The following is a 13,584-nucleotide window of genomic DNA, read 5'->3' as shown; positions in this document are numbered from 1 at the left end:
CCTTCTCAAGTGCAAAAGTGCAAGCACCCAGCACACAGTAGGGGCCCAGGTGTCTTGCGTGCAGCGCGGGTGTTGCTGAGATTTGTGATTTGTCATCAACTGGTTTCTTCCACCAGCCCCGGAGGGATCTGGCACCTTGGCGGTGATTGGCGGTGTGGCTGTCTGTGTGGCCCTGCTTCTGGTGCTGGCAGGAGCTGGCTTCTTTATCCACCGCAGGTTCGTTAGAGCCCATACCCTGGCTCCTCATGGGCTTGGGTGGGAAAATGGGGCAGGAACCTCCGTTTCCTCATCTGAACCATGGGGCCCATAGGACGCTAGTCGAGTCTAATCCCTGCCTCTGGATGGTGCGAGGATACGAGCTGGAGTGAAGTGCCTGGCACGCGGCGGGGCCGGGACACGGGCTTCATTACCTCTGCTCTTGTTTTTAATGATGTGTCCACACTTCCTCTGGACACGCAGGCAGGAAACCCTGAGTAGCTGTAATGGGAATGCCTTCGTCACCACTGCTTAAGGGGCCATTCTGGGGCCTAGATCCCGGGGAGGGAGTCCTGGCTCGCTCCGCCCGCCTTCTCCGCACCCTCGGCCCTGACAGTGGAGCTTGGGCAGCGACAGCGGGGACTGGGCTGCGTTCTGAGCACCCCAGGTCCCCCTCGGACCAAAGTAGGGTCAGGAGGCTTCCCTGGCCGGAGCAGACCTCACTGACCTCCCTGCATTTGGTTCCCCGTGGGGCTGTTTCAGGAGGAAGAACCTGCGCGCCCGCCAGTCCCCGGAAGACGTTTACTTCTCCAAGTCAGGTGAGATGCAGCCCCCGCCCCAGGCCCAGCCCTGCCGGCACCGTCCCCAGCTCTGTGGGGGAGGTGGGGGCAGCCAGGATGTTCCCAGGGCACTGGGGTTGGGCCACAGGCTTCCGTGGGTAGCTCTGAGGGGTCCATCCCCCACAGCCTCATCCAAGTCTCTGAAGATCATGTGACCTTCTCTGACTGCACGGCACCCCCCATGGGGCCCCTCCTGAGCTGCCTGTGACCCCACCTCTTCTCCTTCCAGAACAACTGAAACCCCTGAAGACATACGTGGACCCACACACATATGAGGACCCCAACCAAGCTGTGTTGAAGTTCACCACCGAGATCCATCCGTCCTGTGTCACTCGGCAGAAGGTGATCGGAGCAGGTGAGGTCGGCCCCCTGCCGAGGGGCCCTGAGGAGGCAGTGGTGGTGACACAGGGTGGGAGCCCTCGTGCTGGGCCTCACTGGGGCACTCCCCTGACCCTGCCTGCCCACAGGAGAGTTTGGGGAGGTGTACAAGGGCACGCTGAAGGCGTCCTCGGGGAAGAAGGAGGTGCCTGTGGCCATCAAGACGCTGAAAGCCGGCTACACAGAGAAGCAGCGAGTGGACTTCCTCGGTGAGGCCGGCATCATGGGCCAGTTCAGCCATCACAACATCATCCGCCTGGAGGGCGTCGTCTCCAAATGTGAGGCTTGGGGCCTGCCCACATTGGGTGGAGAGGGGCCACCTAGCAGAGGCTCTGTCTGTGACTGTGCCCCCCTCTCCTATACCTGTGCCCACCTTCCCCCTATACCTGTGACCATCTTCCCCCCATACCTGCACCCACCTCCTCTATACCTGTGCCCACCTCTCCCCATACCTGTACCCACCCTTCCCCACACTTGTTCCCACCTCTCCCCACACCTGTGCCCACCTTGCCCCATACCTGTGCCCACCTCTCCCACACACCCGGGCGCACTTACCTCTCGCCTGTACCCACCTCTCCCACACGCCCAGGCCCACTTACCTCTCTCCTGTGCCCACCTCTCCCACACGCCCAGGCCCACTTACCTCTCTCCTGTGCCCACCTCTCCCACACGCCCAGGCCCACTTACCTCTCAACTGTGCCCACCTCTCCCACACGCCCAGGCCCACTTACCTCTCAACTGTGCCCACCTCTCCCACACGCCCAGGCCCACTTACCTCTCGCCTGTGCCCACCTCTCCCACACGCCCAGGCCCACTTACCTCTCGCCTGTGCCCACCTCTCCCACACGCCCAGGCCCACTTACCTCTCGCCTGTGCCCACCTCTCCCACACGCCCAGGCCCACTTACCTCTCGCCTGTGCCCACCTCTCCCACACGCCCAGGCCCACTTACCTCTCGCCTGTGCCCACCTCTCCCACACGCCCAGGCCCACTTACCTCTCGCCTGTGCCCACCTCTCCCACTCGCCCAGGCCCACTTACCTCTCGCCTGTGCCCACCTCTCCCACACGCCCAGGCCCACTTACCTCTCGCCTGTGCCCACCTCTCCCACACGCCCAGGCCCACTTACCTCTCGCCTGTGCCCACCTCTCCCACACGCCCAGGCCCACTTACCTCTCGCCTGTGCCCACCTCTCCCACACGCCCAGGCCCACTTACCTCTCGCCTGTGCCCACCTCTCCCACACGCCCAGGCCCACTTACCTCTCGCCTGTGCCCACCTCTCCCACACGCCCAGGCCCACTTACCTCTCGCCTGTGCCCACCTCTCCCACACGCCCAGGCCCACTTACCTCTCACCTGTACCCCCTCCACAGACAAGCCCATGATGATCATCACTGAGTTCATGGAGAACGGGGCCCTGGACAAGTTCCTTCGGGTAAGGATGTGGGTTGTGGGGCGGGCATGCCTGGCCATGGGGCCTGGGGCTGGCCTGGCAGGTTCAGGGCTGGCCTGCAGCTGAGTGCCTATGATCCGGCAGGAGAAGGATGGCGAGTTCAGCGTGCTGCAGCTGGTGGGCATGCTGCGGGGCATCGCAGCTGGCATGAAGTACCTGGCCAACATGAACTATGTGCACCGTGACCTGGCTGCCCGCAACATCCTCGTCAACAGCAACCTGGTCTGCAAGGTGTCTGACTTTGGCCTGTCCCGCGTGCTGGAGGACGACCCCGAGGCCACCTACACCACCAGTGTGAGTTGGGGAAGTGGACCTCAAGGGAGAAGCAGCCTTCACCCTGCCTGGTGTCCTCTCGCCTGCATGCCTGGGCATGGGCTTCAGGAGGTGGAACACCTGTAGGAGTCCAGGGAGGAGTTGTGGGGCCTGGTTGCAATGGTCCTGGGGCCAGCCAGAGGGGATAGTGGTGACTGGGCCTGGGTTCCCTGCAGGGTGGCAAGATCCCAATCCGCTGGACAGCTCCGGAGGCCATTTCCTACCGCAAGTTCACCTCTGCCAGCGACGTGTGGAGCTTTGGCATTGTCATGTGGGAGGTGATGACCTATGGCGAGCGGCCCTACTGGGAGCTGTCCAACCATGAGGTGGGTGCCCTTGCCCTCCCCAGACCTGCCCGGACCTGAACTCAAGCCTTTACTCATCTCAAACTCCAGGGGCTGGGCAGAGGAGAGTTCAGACAAACCTTCTTAGGTTTGCTCCATAAATGTTTCTTTCTTTCTTTTTTTTTGGAGACAGAGTTTTGCTCGTGTCACCCAGGCCTGAGTGCAATGGCATGATCTCGGCTCACTGCAACCTCCACCTCCCAGGTTCAAGCAATTCTCCTGCCTCAGCCTCCCGATAGCTGGGATTACAGGCATGAGCCACCACACCCAGCTAATTTTTGTATTTTTAGTAGAGATGGGGTTTCACTATGTTGGCCAGGCTGGTCTCTATCTCCTCACCTCAGGTGATCCACCCGCCTCCGCCTCCCAAAGTGCTGGGATTACAGGCGTAAGCCACTGCACCCAGCCCCGTAAATATTTCTTGAGGATCTACTGCGTGCCAGGCCTTGTGCTGGGTTCCAGGAGCTGGTTCAGAGAGTGCAGAGATGAAACAAGGAGTGGGGTGTGCGTGTGTATCCGTGTGTCCATGCATGTGTGTGCATCCATGTGTGTGCACATGTGCATGCATGCATGTGTGTGTGTGTCTGTGTGCTTGGTGCCTTACTCAGCCTGGTGACCTGGGAGGCTTCTCAGAAGAGGTCACGTCTCTGCCAAGACCAAGGGCACTGTAAGGCAGCCAGATGAAGAGAAGGAGGAGAAGAGAGATGGGAGGGAGGCTGGGCTGAGGGCACACAGTGTGGCTGCTACCTGGTGCCCTGTGAGGGAGCAGGGTCCCTTCTAGCTGGGAGCCATGGCACATGCCTGTAATCCTAGCACTTTGGGAGGCTGAGGCAGGAGTATCACTTGAGCTCAGGAATTCGAGACCATCCTGGACAACATGATGAAACCCCATCTGCACAAAAAATTTAAAAATTAAGCTACTCAGAAGGCAGAGGTGGGAGGATCACTTGAGCCCAGGAGGCTGAGGCTGCCATGAGGTTTGATAGTGCCACTGCACTCTAGCCTGGGTGACAGATTGAGACCCTGTCTCAGTCAAAAAAATAAATAAATAAAGTCCCTTCCAGTGAACTCTGGCCACAGCCTCTTAGGCATTTGCCCTTTGGGCAGCTCTGAAGGTTGGGTGTCAGCTCAAGAAAGACCCTTCCTATCTGTTTCTGGGATGTTCCTGTTTCCCTTCCCTCCCCTGCCCACTTCCGTAGGCTGGAGGCTGTATAGGGTTTCAGTGGCTTTCTGCAGCAATGCCCCTGACCTTCATGCCCCGCCAGGTGATGAAAGCAATCAATGATGGCTTCCGGCTCCCCACACCCATGGACTGCCCCTCCGCCATCTACCAGCTCATGATGCAGTGCTGGCAGCAGGAGCGTGCCCGCCGCCCCAAGTTTGCTGACATCGTCAGCATCCTGGACAAGCTCATCCGTGCCCCTGACTCCCTCAAGACCCTGGCTGACTTCGACCCCCGGTGAGTTCTGTGCCCTCTGCCCATGATGACCCCAATTTCCCTTCTGCAGACTCCTGAACCACTTCGGTAGAGTGGCCACCCAGGGGAAGTTGAGGGGTGCTGGGGGCTCAGAGGTTATGTGTGGACTTGACTTACTTAGACTGGACACGATGACCCAGGAAATCCTAAAAGAAGCAGCCAGCTTATGTTGCGGGTACAGGGCACTGTGTGAGCAGTTAATATGTTTTCATTCATTTAAACAACGTATGAGATGAGTCCTCTTCTACAAAATTATCCTCATTTTGTAGAAGAGGAAACCGAGACACAGGGTGATTGAATATCTTACATGGCTGGAAGTGGTCAGGCTGGGATTGTGACCTCGGGATCCGGAATCTCTGCTCGTAGCGTTTTATGATCTGGTAGTTATTGATGGTGGTCCTGTTAGTAGGAGTGGAGGGGCAGCAGTAGTTACAGACACTGAGCGCTCCCAACGTGCCAGGAGGTCTCATTGAACCCTACCTGACTGGGCTTCCCCATTGCCCAGATAAGGAAACCGAGGCACGGGGCAGCTAAGTCAGTCATCCAGGTTAGGGAGCACCAGGCGCGGGGCCCAGGGTGGACTGGGTGCTGCAGCCCCTCACCTGCAGTGCTTCCGGTTGCAGGGTGTCTATCCGGCTCCCCAGCACGAGTGGCTCTGAGGGGGTGCCCTTCCGCACGGTGTCCGAGTGGCTGGAGTCCATCAAGATGCAGCAGTATACGGAGCACTTCATGGCGGCCGGCTACACTGCCATCGAGAAGGTGGTGCAGATGACCAATGAGTGAGTCAGGCCCCTTCCTGTTCCCCCACCACCCCTGCCGCCTCCCACTCCAGAGGCTGCCTCCACGCCCCCCAACCCTCTTCCCTGCCCCTCAATGCTCCTCTCTTTGTTCTTACTCTTCTGGTAAGAGGCTCCTTGGAAGGCAAGGGCAGAACTCCACCAGCAGCTGGCAGTTCTGGGCGCCCACTCCCAGCTCCCTCCTCTTCCTGCATCCTTTACCAGAGTGGGGAAATAATAGTATCCGTAATCATAATGGTAGCTACTGTTTACTGAGGGCTATGTGCCATCTCTGCTTGAGCACTTTGAATGAGAAACCAGCGGGGTGAGTCCTGTTAACAGGTGAGAAACAGGTGCAGGTGAGAAACAGATGCAGAGAAGTGCAGTGACCCACCCAGGGTCCCACAGCCACTAGGGGCAGAGCAGGATTCCAGCCCCAGTCAGTCGGGGTCCCAGAGCACAGGGATCAGAGAGGTCATTGGTAGACAAACAGGCTGAGATGTTACCAGCTTGCCTGAGGTCACACAGCCAGCTTGGGGCAGTCTTCTTCAAGATGCCCTGCTTGCTGCCCAGGGGAGAGTTGAACCCCTGGCCTACCTCTCTCCATGTGGTTGGCTCTCAGCCTGCAGTCCCACCTGGAGAAGTGCCACTGACTCCCTGCTAGCCCTGGGCTTGGCCCTTTGTCGAGCTGCCCCATGGGAGCTCTTCTCTCCTTCCCAGCTCCAGCACTGAGACTTTTCCCGGCATGGCCTTGGCACAGACACCTCCTCCTGTCCCAGGAGGGGGAAGACACTATCCTCTTAGCCTTTTGTGCCTCTAAAAATAGTGGCGGGTTTCAACAACCCAGCTTGTGCATGGCCCAAGGTCATGGCGGGAGCAGACCCCGAGGCTGGGAGGTTTTGGGAACTGTATGGATGGGATGACCTGGGCCTCCCATGGTTCTGGGTCACAGAAGTTCTGGGATTTGAGCCTGTTCATGAACATTCTCTAGGGCCTTTGGAAACTGCTCAGCTGGGCTTCCAACCTGCTAGCCAAGGCCACAGTCCCTCTCAGGGGACAGTCCGTGATGGGAAGCAGGCAGGGACAGAGCTGACCAGAGGGAGGCAGGGAGATGTAGGGAGGGGAGATGGATCACAGGATATCTTTTGCTGCCGGCCAGCACAGCAGGGCCACAGACTTGGGCTCTGCACACATGCCTGGGTTCAAGTCCCACATCTGCCACTTCCTAGTGGGTGACCTTGATCAAGTTTGATGGGATTGCATGGGTGCAGTGCAGATGACACGTCTGGTATACAATAGGCGCTAAATCCTTGTTGCTCTCCTCTTTTCCTCCACTCCCTTGCTTTCCTCCCCTAGTGCTGTGCAAATGCCCCCTCCTTTTCTCCTTTTCCCTGGGAACAGCCACAAGACCCTTTGCCCCTCCAGGGGCTCCCACCAAGGACAACACAGCCTCTCTTCTGGTGACCAGAGCTGAGGGCAAGGAGAAGTGCTTATAGGAAACACATGTTCTTAGAGGCTTCCCTAAATAGCTCAGGGTGCTCCTCGCCAATTCCTTTCCCACGAGCAGGGATGGGGCGGTCTTGGATGGATGGAGGCTGTGTGTGTGTGAGTGCTGCAGTGTGCGTTGTTGTGAAAGGGCCTGGATAAAGGCAGGAAGTCATTCGCTCTCCCCTCCACCAGCCGCTGGTGCTCAGAGCTGGGGCCTGCAGGCCTCCTCCTTCTCCTCTGCCTCTTTCCAAATAAATGGGAATCTCAAAGGACTTTTTAAAACCTGAAGCCTGGGTCTACACACGCCATGGGTCCCAATGGGAGGCTTCGAGCTGGTTGCAGGGGAATGTGTGCCTTTCCCACTGGGATCAGGATTTAGGCTTCAGTGTCCCACCCCCTCCCCTTCTGAATCTCCTGCCTCCTTGAGTCCCTCCCAGGGGACCAGGTGCCTGTTCCCCTGGGGTCTCACAGCCACTGTCTCTTCTCCATTTGTGCTATTTTGGAGTCAATTGGGTTTCTAGCTAGACTAGTGGTCCCAGATGTTTTGTGAGCAGCTGATGTTGCACCCCGGAAAAATAGCCCAATCCCAGGCTCTGTCTAGAGCTGGGACTGCAGCATCCGCATCCTGTGTAGGGGTCGAGGGCACAGGTTGTAGATCTTAGGGTCTCCAGTGTCCTTGGCATAGGCTTGGCACTGAAGGAATGCTTGCTGAATGAATGAATGATCTGACACGTGAGGCTCCAGGCCATTTCTCACTCCCGTCTCCCTGCACCCAGGGCCAGAACACAGCAGGAACTCACCGAGTATATGGCCTTGGAGTTTTTTACACAGGGCTTCAGGAGCAAACTGTGTTCCCGTCCTGTGAGATTAACCCCTGCTGTTTGCAAGAGGGACCAGAGGTGGCCCAGCAATGGCCCAATCTCTGCTAAAGCATTCATTCGCTCATTCATTCATGCAGCAGACACTCCCTGGGGACCTACTATGTGCCAGGTCTATCCTGGACCCTGGGCAGGGGTGGGGGCGGGAGCAGGGGCTGTGAGGGTGATGGGCCCAGATGACGAGGTCGCAGCACTTGTCCTCCTGGAGCTTATAACCCACTGGTTCTTAAACTGTATGTCAGGTTTCTTCTGGGATTCAACCAAATGCAGACTCCCTGCTCCACCTGCGGAACTGCAAATCTGGGGTCGGCAGGGTCCTGTCTCCTTCTCCGTGGTCTGAGCGCTTGTCCAGGGGCCATAATTCGTGACCTTCAAGTGTGTGGGAAAATGCTGCTTTTTCAGCACCTCCAACTATATAGGTTAGAAACGTCCCGTGCGGGTAGCATAGGAAGTTCTCCCAAATGTCCCAAATGTCCCGGCCTTCCTGCTGCTGAGGGAGCACCAGCCTCTGCTGGAGGTCCCGGAGTCCCCCCCGACTCACCTGGGTCTGCCTTTCCCTGCTCTGCGCCTGTCCCGGGGCTCCCGGAGCCTGTGGGAAAGTCATGTCTGCAGAACCGCAACTAGGATCTTGCATCATATAATTAGCTCCCTTTACAGGCAAAAGACGGCCCGTAAAAACCTGGGTGTTTTCATGGGTTTGGGCTAGTGGGTGAGGACAGTGGAGGAGAAAACTCCCAAAGTGAGTAATATATGCCCTCCTCACAGGTTCCTGGGAGCATAAGTGATTTCATGAGGGGACGGAGGGGCATGGAAGGGGGGCCCAGGAGAGTATGTACCCTGTGGGGGTGGGAAAGCAGGGCTGTGGGCTCCTGGGCACATCTGTCCATCTGGAACTGATGCTGCCTTCCCCTTCGGCCGCTGGTTTTGAGGCCTCTCGCCCTCCAGATGAACAGTAGCTCCCATTTTACACGGGAGGAGACTGAGGTTCCCCCAAGGGAAGACATCTTCCTAGTCACTGGATCTGGTGACCTGCAAGCTTCACCCATGGAGACTCGCAGAGTTGAACCCTTTAAGTATTTCCCGAGTCCTTCCTTCATGACCAGCAGTGGGAACTTGGAAGGACTGAGGGAAAAATGAGGCAGCGCGTGGGAAGAGACCTTGGGCAGAGAGGCTTTGAGCGACATCCCTAGAGAGTTCCTGGGAAGGAGGCCTGAGCTGGGGGCACTGGGGACAGACTGGGGTTGAGGGGAGGGGAGGCATTTGTTCATAGCTGGTTTGATTCCCAGCTCTTCTACCTCCTAACTGTGTGACCTCGGGCAAGTCACTTCACCTGTCTGACCTCAGTTCTTTAATCTGCAAAATGGGGATGAAAAGAGCACCTGCCTCACAGATAATTCAGAAGATTTGATTTATTTTTATTTTTTAAAGCATCATACAGAGTTGAGGCTTCTGTCATTTTCCTAACTTTGTTGATGGTGGGCCACCGTGGCAAGCTTCTAGGCTGTGACTCCTTCTCCCAAGCCTACCTAACCAGAGCTCTCTTGCCCTACAGGTCCCCAAGGCCCCCTCTCTACCTTCCTCCTCTGCTTCCCTCCACTCCCCTCCCCTGCCACCCACCCAGTCCTGTCCCTGCCCAGCCCGGCCCCCTCCCCTGCTCTAGCCCCTAACTCTCCCTCTCTCCCTCCGGGCCCACAGCGACATCAAGAGGATTGGGGTGCGACTGCCCGGCCACCAGAAGCGCATCGCCTACAGCCTGCTGGGACTCAAGGACCAGGTGAACACGGTGGGGATCCCCATCTGAGCCTCGACAGGGCGTGGAGCCCCATCGGCCAAGAATACTTGAAAAAACAGAGTGGCCTCCTGCTGTGCCATGCTGGGCCACTGGGGACCTTATTTATTTCTAGTTTTTTCCTACTGATACCCCCTGCAACTTCTGCTGAGGGGTCTCGGATGACACCGTGGCCTGAACTGAGGAGATGACCGGGGATGCTGGGCCGGGCCCTCTTTCCCTGCGAGGAACACACAGCTGAGCACTTAGCAGGCACCGCCATGCCCCAACATCCCTGGAGCAGGAGCCCCGCCACGGCCTTCGGACAGACATGGAGGATATTCAAAAGCCAACCTCCCCTTCGTCTTCTCCCACATGAGGCCATCTCAGGAGATGGGGGGCTTGGCCCAGTGCCAAGTGAACAGGGTACCTCAAGCCCCATTTCCTTACACTAAGAGGGCAGACCGTGAACTTGACTGGGCGAGACCCAAAGCGGTCCCCGTCCCTCTAGTGCCTTCTTTAGACACTCAGGCCCCGTGCTCATCCCTGACTGGCCAAACCCTTGCTTTCCTGGGCCTTTGCAAGATACTTGGTTGTGTTGAGGTTTTTAAATATATATTTTGTACTTTGTGGAGAGAATGTGTGTGTGTGGCAGGGGCTCCCGTCAGGGCTGGGGACAGAGGGTGGCCTGTGTCAAACATTCCTGAGCTGGGGACCCGGGGGCCGGTGCTGCAGGAGCGTCCTGCCCATGCCCCAGTCGGCCCCATCTCTCATCCCTGTAGATAGCAGGTTCTATTCTGTCAGTGTTCACGATTTTGTTTTGTTGAAAATTTTTTTCGAATCTTAATTTATTATTTTTTTTATATTTATTGTTAGAAAATGACTTATTTCTGCTCTGGAATAAAGTTGCAGATGATTCAAACTGATCTTGGCTCTCAGTCTTGGGAAAAGCAGTGGGGTCTCAGAGCTTCCTGGGTGGGAGTTGAGGGGGTGAGGGTTCCCCCCAAATACCAAGTGTTTAAACAGATACTCGTGCACAAGGCAGACACATCACTTAACCCTGGGAGCAGGGGTGGGTGGGAGGTGGGCAGGGGGCCAGGAAGCCGGTTCTGCCGAGCCTGGCCTCCATGCCAGCAGGCCCCAATCACCTTTGATCTCCAGGCTGCTCAGAGTCTTCTGGAGGGTTGGGAGGTAGGAGAAAGCAAGAGCCGCCATCAGCTTCCCTCCCACGGCTCCCCGGAGTTGTCGAAATAGATCCTTCAACCATCCACGTAGGGCTCTGAGGTTTACACAAGCTTTTCACAGGTTTTGGCTTGTTGGAACCTCAACACTTTGTTATGAGTTTTGTGGGCGGCCCCATTTTACAGAAAAGGAAAATCAAGCTGGAGCCCAGCAACTGGACTTGCTCAAGGCCACACAGCAAGTTAGGGGCAGAGGCCAGAATTGAAAGCAGGGTCAGAAATTTCGGTGGGATGTTTTTCTCTTAGATGAGGAAATGGAGTCTCAGAGACACAGCGACTTGCCCAAAGTCACACAGCAGTCTCAAGAAAAGTCAGAGTTCTAATTTCTCTTTTTTTTTTCTTTTTTGTTTTTGAGACAGAGTCTCACTCTGTCACCAGGCTGGAGTGCAGTAGCGCGATCTTGGCTCGCTGCAACCTCCGCCTCCCGGGTTCAACCGATTCTCCTGCCTCAGCCTCCTGAGTAGCTGGAACTATAGGCGCACGCCACCACACCCAGCTAATTTTTGTATTTTTAGTAGAGATGGGGTTTCACCGCGTTGGCCAGGATGGTCTCGATCACTTGACCTTGTGATCTGCCCACCTCTGCCTCCCAAAGTGCTAAGATTACAGGTGTGAGCCACTGCGCCCTGGCACCAGTGTCCTAATGTCAAACCTGAGCCTTCTCCACTCTACCGGGTTGCAGCCCTGCATGTCAGAGGTCATTCATACCGGGGGTTAGTTAGGAAGGTGTCAAACACAGGTCACCAGGAACGTAACCAGGGAACAGAGATGAGCTGAGGCCCAGGAGGAAGACTTCCTGGAGGAGGTGGTCCCAGAGCTGAGACCTCAGGGACTACTAGGAGTTAACCAGTGAAGCCAAGGGAGGGTGATGCAGAGTGAGGCGCGGGGGCGTGAAACCGCATGGTTGTGCAAGGGAACCACAGCAATTTGGTGTTATTAAGGCATGACGTGAGGTGCTGGAGAGGTCTCTAGGGCCTTGTAAAGCAGGCCCAGGAGTGGGGATTTCAAGCTGAGAGCAATAAGGAGTCATTGAAGGTTTCAAGCAGGGAGTGGCATGATTGTTGTCACTGGGAGAGGCAGGTCTGGAACCCAGAGCTCCTGACTCTCAGCCTGGAGCTTTGGGGAGACACAGGAGAGGTGCTGGCGAAGTCGGGAGGGTGTTTGGCCTGCCCTGGGGTCTCAAGGCTGGCACGCTTTGCCCTGACCCCTGCTGCTGCAGGAGAGCTGCCTCCCTCTGGGTCCTGGCCCACTGGGCATTCATGAGACATCTGACCGCCTGTGTCAGGTGTGGCTGGGGTTGGGTGAGCCATGGGAGTGCAGAGAGCACCTGGCTGGGCCTTCCTCCCATTGGTGTTGGGCCACCTGAGTGTACTGGGCATGATGGCTGAGTCAGGCCTTCCTGGTGCCTGACCCAAGTGGCCACAGTAGCTCTGTGGCTGGGCTATGGCTACTATCACTACCACTGACAAAGCTGTTGGCCCAGCAGGGAGTAAGCCTGCAGCTTGCAAACCCACAGCAATCTGGGCTATGAGGGCACGTCAAGACCAGGCCTGAGTCCCATTCCCAAAGCAACTCGGCCATGGCCCTGCTGATGAGCAGGAATGAATGCAGGAAGTGGCTCAGCATTGGGGGAGGTGGCCTCGTGTGCTCTCGAAGTCCTGGACATAAGGCCCTTCAAGGGCATGTGAGAACGCATAAACCTGTGGGCCACAGACAGGTCCGATGCTCAAAACCCAGTGAGCAGCTGTCTGCAGTCTCCAATGGACCCTGCGGTTGGCAGGAGGGGAAACTTTATTTTTAAATGAAAGCAAATCCAGAGCTGTCTCCTAGAGGGCCTAAATGCAGGAACACCCCTGTAGCCATAAGAACACTCAGCCCACAGATCTTGGTTCCTGAAAACCATTCTCCAATAAAAGGAACCAGGGCTCCTTAGAGAAATGGCTGATTCTGGGGCTGAAGGAGGGAAAATACAAGATGAGCTGGCAGCATCTTGGAGCATCAGAGAGTAAAGAAGTGCTCAAAAATACACAGGTGGGGCTGTGCCAGAGAGACACAGGAGCCAGCCCTAAAGAAGTCCCAAGGGCCAAATCTAGAACAAGCTGAGCAACAAAACGACGAGGTATTAGATTAAATCCGAAGTCGAAAATAAATGTTCACGAGTCCATACTGACATAAATAAATGATTAAAGGCTGGGTGCAGTGGCTCACGCCTGTAATCCCAGCACTTTGAGAGGCCGAGGTGGGTAGATCGCTTGAGCTCAGGAGTTTGAGATCCGCTTGGCCAAGATAGCGAAACCCCATCTCTATCAAAAGCACAAAAAATTAACCAGGCATGGTGGCACGCGCCTATGGTCCCAGCTACTCAGGAGGCTGAGACGGGAGGATCTCCTGAGCCCAGGAGGTGGAGGTTGTGCCACTGCACTTCAGCCTGGGCGACAGAATGAGATCTCATTAAAAAAAAAAAAAAAAAAAAAAAGCTTGAATAAATAAATAAGTCGGGGGAGACTAGACAAATCTTCCTTACAGATGAATTTCAAAGGGGTGGATTCTTTTCCCTTTAGTGGGTAAAGCTTGCTTCCCCACTGCCTGGACTGTGGACTGGACACCCTTCCAAAGAAAGGCAGTAGGGAAGTATAGAAGGGGTTAAAAAAATAAG

The 13,584-nt window shown here is 56.5% G+C and overlaps 1 protein-coding gene across 1 annotated transcript in view; it reads left to right on the top strand.

Annotated features, from left to right (window-relative positions):
* The window catches only part of EPHA2 (EPH receptor A2), a 32,933-nt gene extending 22,324 nt beyond the window's left edge, over positions 1 to 10,609 (top strand). Inside the window, exons 8-17 of the mRNA XM_010378530.2 lie at positions 117 to 216; positions 739 to 794; positions 1,045 to 1,170; positions 1,283 to 1,471; positions 2,565 to 2,626; positions 2,729 to 2,938; positions 3,133 to 3,282; positions 4,566 to 4,759; positions 5,401 to 5,556; positions 9,615 to 10,609. Coding sequence (XP_010376832.1) covers positions 117 to 216; positions 739 to 794; positions 1,045 to 1,170; positions 1,283 to 1,471; positions 2,565 to 2,626; positions 2,729 to 2,938; positions 3,133 to 3,282; positions 4,566 to 4,759; positions 5,401 to 5,556; positions 9,615 to 9,720 — 1,349 coding nt within the window. The 3' untranslated portion in view covers positions 9,721 to 10,609. The remainder of the gene's footprint in view (positions 1 to 116; positions 217 to 738; positions 795 to 1,044; positions 1,171 to 1,282; positions 1,472 to 2,564; positions 2,627 to 2,728; positions 2,939 to 3,132; positions 3,283 to 4,565; positions 4,760 to 5,400; positions 5,557 to 9,614) is intronic.
* Positions 10,610 to 13,584: the final 2,975 nt, after the last annotated feature.

The sequence above is a fragment of the Rhinopithecus roxellana genome, chromosome 12, assembly GCF_007565055.1.
Source record: "Rhinopithecus roxellana isolate Shanxi Qingling chromosome 12, ASM756505v1, whole genome shotgun sequence".
In the NCBI taxonomy this organism is placed as follows: Eukaryota; Metazoa; Chordata; class Mammalia; order Primates; family Cercopithecidae; genus Rhinopithecus; species Rhinopithecus roxellana.
Note: the sequence above shows the minus strand (reverse complement) of the source record. Positions and strands in the feature narration are given on the sequence as shown.